General features: G+C 40.6%; 1 protein-coding gene across 1 annotated transcript; it reads right to left on the reverse strand.

Annotated features, from left to right (window-relative positions):
- Positions 1–335: 335 nt before the first annotated feature.
- On the reverse strand, positions 336–7,025 carry usf1 (upstream transcription factor 1; the record flags this gene model as incomplete). Its single annotated transcript, XM_071536214.1, has 9 exons — positions 6,996–7,025; positions 6,236–6,297; positions 6,053–6,102; positions 4,804–4,916; positions 3,658–3,771; positions 2,176–2,332; positions 689–776; positions 539–597; positions 336–430 (listed from the first exon to the last, which is right to left on the reverse strand). Coding segments are annotated over exons 2-9 (684 nt in total), but the record flags the coding sequence as incomplete, so codon positions are not given.
- Between the last annotated feature and the right edge of the window lie 309 nt (positions 7,026–7,334).

The following is a 7,334-nucleotide window of genomic DNA, read 5'->3' on the forward strand; positions in this document are numbered from 1 at the left end:
ATGAGTATGTTTACTTTGATACTCTAAGTACATTTTGCTGCCAATACTTATGTACTTTTACTTCAAGTAAAAGTACATTTTACTTATGTACTTTTACTTAAGTAAGATTTTGAATGCAGGACTTTTACTTGTAATGGAGTATCTTTACATTGTTGTATTGCTACTTTTACTGAAGTAAAAGATCTCAGTACTTCTTCCACCACTGTCACAGAAACTATGTCTAAAGAGCAAAGTAACATTCATTCATCCTCCTCCTCTATTTCAAAAGCAGACTGGAGTGTGAACACAAACCCGGAGCCTGTCTTCACTCAGCCGAGAGCTGAATCAGGACTCACCTGGCCTGTCTTGGTGTAGTCCACGTTACAGTCTGGGATGGCCTTCGACAGCTGCACAATCCAGTTGTTGATCTTGTCCCTGCGTCGGCGCTCAACTATTAGACAAAATGCTCAGTTTATTACTTATTAACTAATAACTGTTTGACATTTGTGTTAAAATACAGTTATGTGTTCCACTTGTACCACTGGAGTTGAGTGCTAACCTTCGTTGTGCTGGGCTCGCCGTTTCTCGTCTCTGGAAGCCCGAGGAGCCTCTTGTTTTCTACAAGACAACCAGGGAAGATGTTAGAATCTGTTTTTAATGAAATGCAGCATTACTGTAATTCTCTTATACTGTAATGTACTGTAATTACGCTATGTATGGCTGTGTGCGCGGTGCGATTGTCCTCTGATTAGCTCCCGTCAAAACCTCCTGGGGCGACATCATCACATAGAGCTGCCCTGTAAAACAAAGGGGGGGGGGGGGGGGTCAACCGAGGAGACGAATGGGCAGAATGAAAACATCTTATGATCTTTAAGTATGAATGCAGCTTACAGTCTTTAAGTGAGTTCGGTTGAAAATATGATTTGGAAAATGTCTATGCCTCCTCAAAAGCTCCTCAAACCTTTATTTAAAAACTTGCTTTTATTTCACAGTGTACAGAGATGCTCTCACTTAATTTTACTACTAAGTTCATCATTACTATTACCCAGGGCTGGGCGATATGGTTGAAATCAATATCACGATAATCATAAGGAAGAATGTGTAAAAGTAGGGTAGGAAACGAACACCGGCCAAGCACCGCATGATGGAAAATGTGTCTTTTTGAGATGGTCTCTTTTAATTTGAATTACATTTGAATTACACTTCATGTGATGGATCATAAACTTGATCTGTTGTATCCAAGTAAGCAAGTCATGTTAACACAGTATCTGATTCTCTACACAAAATCCCACTGAAAATGGAGAGGGAGACACGGTAACACTTTACAAAAAGAGTCACTAAGTTAAGGGTTATTTAATGCTTAATAAGCATTAAATAACTCTTAATTAACAGTTAACTAATGTATAATTTACTAATGGTGTTCGTGTTAACTAAGGTATTAATTTATACATTATTGAATAGTTTATAAAGATGACTATTAAATAATGTATAAATTAATACCTTAGTTAACATGAACACCATTAGTAAACGATTACCAGACACATTAGTTAACTGTTAATTAAGTCAGTGGTTCTCAACGTGGGGTCCAGGGCCACCAGGGGTCCCTGAGGGGGTTCCTGGGAGTCCCCAGCAAATTGATGAATAGTTAAACGTCACCATTATTTAATTTATAAGAAGTTAACACAATTAGAGAATGTAGAAAAATTACTATTTTGATCATAGTTTCACTGTTATCTCTCTACCTACAATACAGATAGTCATGGAATTCTGGACAACATCATATCCAACGATAAATATATTCTCAGATTTGGGTCAGAGAGAAAAAATCTCATCAAATGGGGGTCCGTGGCTCTAATGTGGACTAAATTAGGGGTCCTTGATATGAAAAAGGTTGAGAATCACTGAAATAAGTTAGTTAATGCTTATTAGGCATTAACTAACCCTTAACTTAGTGACCCTTATTGTAAAGTGTTACTGGTGACACATTTCTATAAAAAAAATCATATGAATTATTTTGCAGATGAAAATAATACCTAGAGGGTCATTTACATAGCTTCCCATCCCTTGGCAGGTAAGTCAATAAGTGAACTGTGGACACACTGTGTATAAAAGCATACGTTCCTCTACAGCATGCCCACGTTTAAACAGGACCACTGGCTCCCCCCCCCCCCCCCCCGCCGTCCCCCCGCTCCTCACCCGTGGGCGTGGTCTGGCCCAGCAGCGTGTCGGAGGCCTGGACCGTGGTGACCATGGTGCCGGTGGTGGCGTCGGCGATGGTGGCGGGGTAGTAGGTGTACTGCGTCTCTGCGCCTCCTCCGTCTCCCTCCAGCCCCTCCGACTGAGAGAACACAGCCTGAGACCAGACACACACACTGTTAGTATTATGGTTAGGAGCTGCCACCAATCTGTTCAGCTGGCAGGATCTCGATATTTTGCATCATACAGTGATTGTATATCAAAAGGGTTTTCAAGACCAATCAAGATCATTTTGGATTGAAACCGCTGGTAGCTGATATTGTGCAGACCAATTTGACCATTTTCATGTCAAAAAATTAGAACATATTAGGGCCGAACGGTTTTGAAAATATATCTAATCGCGATTATTTTGACTGATATTGCGATATGATTTGCGATATTAGAGGGAATGATCATTTTTACATCATTATCCTCATTTTCACTGAAAAACGTATTAAAATGATTATGGTGTGATTTTTTGCGGGGATCTGTACCAAACAAAGATGTTTTCTTAAGTCTGTAGAATATGATGTGTAGGCCAGGACATCTCTGCAGCACCACAATATTTACTTTAAAATGCTATTTTGACACATTTCACCTTTAACAAATATTGCGCCTCCTGCGATTTGAAAATTGCAGTAGGCCATATTGCGATTTCGATAAAATTTCGATTAATTATTCAGCCCTAACTCACACTCACTTTACTTTTTTAGTATACCCACTTCCCCTCAACCTGCCTCGTCTACTTCCACTTCAGCTAGTGATTTCCAAACGTTTCCCAGAATGCCTTTTGACAACCCTCAGAGAACAAATTCAGCAAAAGAACAAAAGAGTTTTGGGTGGATTTTTCCTTTACTTAATGCCCCTTTAAACCTCTGGCCATTAGCGGTGCAACGGTTCCGAAAACTCACGGTTCGGTTCATATCACGGTTTTGGGGTCCCTGTTTCGGTTCGGTACGGTATATAGGCCTGTATCTGGTGCACTGGGCAGGGGAAGTACAACTGCGAATTCCAATTTACACAATGTATTTATCTTATGTTTTCCTGAATGGAAACTTTTTCACTGAAAATTCCAGTATAACTAAATCAACAGACTTTCTTTCAAAAGTAAAGTAGCCTAAATATTTGTTTGTTTTTTTTAAATAAAGTATCCCTGCATTGTAGGATATGAAGGCCAACATCAACATAAATCATGTAGGTCTACCTGAAAGTGAAAATTAAAATTCCACCAGGCTACTCCTGTGTTAGTAGGCTAATCCCGCTGTGATGTCATCGTAGATTGACATGTAATTCTGACAACTGATTGGACAGATACTCTCCAGGGAGATCGGACCCACGTGGGGAGTGGGGGGGGACACAGAATGAATCCGAATGAACCCAGATTTTTTTTCCAGTATCCGTTACACCCCTACTGGCCACAGAGCCGGTGAGTCCTCTTCTCACCTGTGTGACAGTCTGCGTGGTTGCGGGGAATCCGGTGACCAGGCTGACCGCTGCAGCTCCGTCCGTCTGACCCTCCAACTGGCCGTCTGACACCTGGATCACTCTGTAGGTCACCTGGGACACAACAGCACATCACACCACAAGGAGACAACAACCTATTACCATTAAGGTGACAGATACAGTATTTTGCAGACGAGGCATGCCGTAGCGTTTTGTTTAAATCTAGCTTCAACTTTGAAGTCTTGGGGTTTTTGTACTTCTTTCTTTTATGTGTATAATGTGTGTTCCTTACTGTCATTTTTCTTTTCTATGGTATAAAACTCTAAAATGTACACCCACATGCTCATTATGTCGTTTAACACTGTAAAATAATAATCAAAAAATAATCAATTGTTGGAAAGCTCTTAATTTTTTCGATTATGTTTTTTTTTTCATGTTCAGGAAGCCGATTCATTCGGAGAACCACTGGAGCAGATGATCTCATTTTGGGGCACCTTCTTGCATAAATTTCCATATTAATGAGGAAAAACTGTTTTTTTTTTTCCTAAACTGCTCCTTAATGCTTTAAGATACGGAGTTCATATTAATACTGCCTATGTGTTATGTCAGTGGTTCTCAACGTGGGGTCCGGGGACCACCAGGGGGTCCTTGAGGTGGTTCCAGGAGGTCCCCAGCAAATTGAGGAATTGTTCAACTTCAGCATTATTTCATTTACAGGAAGTTAACACAATTAGAGAATGTAGAAGAATGACTGTTTTGATCATAGTTTCTCTGTTATCTCTCTACCTACAATATAGACAGTCATGGAATTCTGGACAAAATCATATCTAACAATAAAAATATTCTCCGATTTGGGTCTGAGAGACAAAATCTCATCATATGAAGGTCCGTGGCCCTAATGTGGACTAAATTAGGGGTCCTTGATATGAAAAAGGTAAATATGGCAAATATGCTGACAGCAGTATTAGCTAATTAATGACCTTATTAGCATAACTGGGTATGCTTAATATATCACGGTGATTATGGCAGGACATTAGGCAGCTCAAGTGCCTCTTGTTAAGAAGTAACAGTCGGAAAGCATACATCACCAGATTCGGAATGAAACTGGATAGTTGAAGAAAGACTTTGGATTGACTTTTTCCCTACCTGGCCGCCTGCTCCTTCCGTCTTGAACAGATATTTGATGGGCTGGTCAGAGAAGGTGGTAGCAGACTGAATGGTGGCAATGGCCGCTGGGTCCTCTGCAGTGGCTACTGATCCTACAGGAGCAAGAAACCCAGACATAAAGCAACTTTCTAGGTGGGGAAACAAGATTCGACATTCAAGGGAAAAAAAACCCCCATCTTTTAGACAGCCTAGAAGGAAAATAGTATTAGTGCTTAAAGGAATAGTTCACCCAAAAATGAAAATTCTGTCATCATCTACTCACCCTCATGCCAAATGAAACACAGGTGAAATTTGTTAGTCCATATAACACACAGGGAGGTTTGCCAGCACAACTTGGTAGCAGCCTTCTCCAAAACAACTGAAGTCAATGGGGACCTGTACTTTAGAGCACCTTTTTCATATCAAGGACCCCTAATTTAGTCCACATTAGGGCCACGGACCCCCACTTGATTATATTTTTTCCAGCGGATCCAAATCTGAGCATATTTTTAATGTTAGATATGATTTTGTGCAGAATTCCTTGACTATCTCTATTGTAGATAGAGAGATAACAGTGAATCTATGATCAAAACAGTCATTCTTCTACATTCTCTAATTGTCTTCTTGTAAATGAAATAATATTGAAGTTTAACAATTCATCAACTTGCTGAGGACCCCCTGGAACCCCCTCATGGACTACTGGTGGTCCCCGGACCCCACGTTGAGAACCACTGCTTTAGAGTTCCAAAACAAAAACAGCCAAACAATCACACTGTGAATAGAAATACCTATACACCATTATTTGTTGCAAATCAATCAGCTGTAGTTCAGATTTGCACTAAATGATGGTGTAAATATACTGTAGGTCTTTTTGGAACTCTGAAGAACTGGTCCCCACTGACTTCAGTTGTTTTGGAGAAGGCTGCTATGGAGTTGTGCTGGCAACCTCCCTGTGTGTTATATGGACAAACTTCACCTGAGTTTCAACTGGCATGAGGGGGAGTAGCTGATGACAGAAGTTTCATTTTTGGGTGAACTATTCCTTTAATTAAGGTGTCCCCCAAACAACCACAGGTGGTCTCAGAGGTCAGGAATCGTACAAGGGAAGGTTGAGAGGAAATATTGCAACCACAAACACTGTATGTTCTTGTGGCCCTTCTGTCTTTTAGACCATTGAGATTGTATTAATTCAAAACAGCATCTCTCGAGAGTGTGTGTCATGCACTTGACAAACTGTTTTTTTTTTTACCTTCCTCATTGACGGGCATACTCCCATCTGGGTCAGGGCTCTTCTGTTGACTGCATACAGAGAAACAGGGGGAGTCATGCTGGATAAAGCTGTCACCGAGTCAGTAGCTACAGCAGCATTAGCCTACTCTATCAATGTATTTCTGTCATTAGTTACAACGGCGCATGCTAACGTCCTACTAACCTCTTCATTTCTGCCGAGAGTCTTGGATGAGGAGACCGCCTTCACTCACTCCCACAGCCAGACTATGAAAGAAGTTCATAAGTTTGAAAAGAGACGGAAGAAACTTAGGGAGAAATGACTGCTCGCGACGCAAGCATATTGTTTGTCGTAATGCTTTTTGACGACAGCGGGGCTGAAGCGAAGGGTAAATACACTGTAGTTAGATGTTGGTTGGTTGTTACACTGTTACACAGGCTGTGTAGGAGCCTAGGAGCTGGGTCACGTCAAACAGTGAATTATACCGGAAAATGAGCGCTTTTACCTTCAAAATAACAGTATGAAATTGGAGCGTACAAAACAAACATCATATGGTTATGAGTATGTGGTGTGAAAAGGATGTTTTGGAAGTGCATTTTAATTTACTACAGATTCATTCTTAAGCGTATTGTAAAATTGCTACATTATGTCGCTCATATAACATTGCAATACGTTCGACAACAAATGTTTTATTTTGAAAAATTATAACGGAAGCCAATTGTTTTTTTTATGGTAAGCTTGACACTGGTCCTAGCTTGCTGCTACAGTATCCCATACAATGCTACTCGGCCCCAGCGGTTTCTACAGATGTTCAACAAAGCACTTTTATTTATCCTAGCTTCGTGCCGGTAGTACATGCCGTAGCTGATGGATATGCTGTAAAAATCATATTTAATGAACTACCTTTCGCACACAGCGTTCAATTATGGCGAATATATTCCAGTATGAACAAAGATCTACTTACAGCGCAGTGGTCCCTCCCCCGATATTTGTCAACAGACCTGGTTACAGTCTGCTGTGCGCATGCGCAACAGAAAATCGAGTAGATGGGTTCTGGATCAGTTTAAAATTCCCACATAGAACGTTCGCCCGAAGGGCAAATCTGACCCACGGTCTGCCACTAGCACAATGTCTGAACAAAATACAAGCTTTTAGGAACAATATATCTCTGAAATTAATTAGAAAGGCTTTTATAAGATATAAGCCAGCCTTGCATCTTGTCTGGTATAAGTTTGTTGTTTAAGAATTCCGTAATACAATTTTAGCAGTCCTTTATTTACAGTATATGGAATCATGCATATAG

Source organism: Centroberyx affinis, unplaced genomic scaffold (genome assembly GCF_046629955.1).
Source record: "Centroberyx affinis isolate AG114_WGS23_722 - 3 ecotype Tasmania unplaced genomic scaffold, CSIRO-AGI_Caff_v1 ptg002841l_1, whole genome shotgun sequence".
Lineage (NCBI taxonomy): Eukaryota > Metazoa > Chordata > Actinopteri > Beryciformes > Berycidae > Centroberyx > Centroberyx affinis.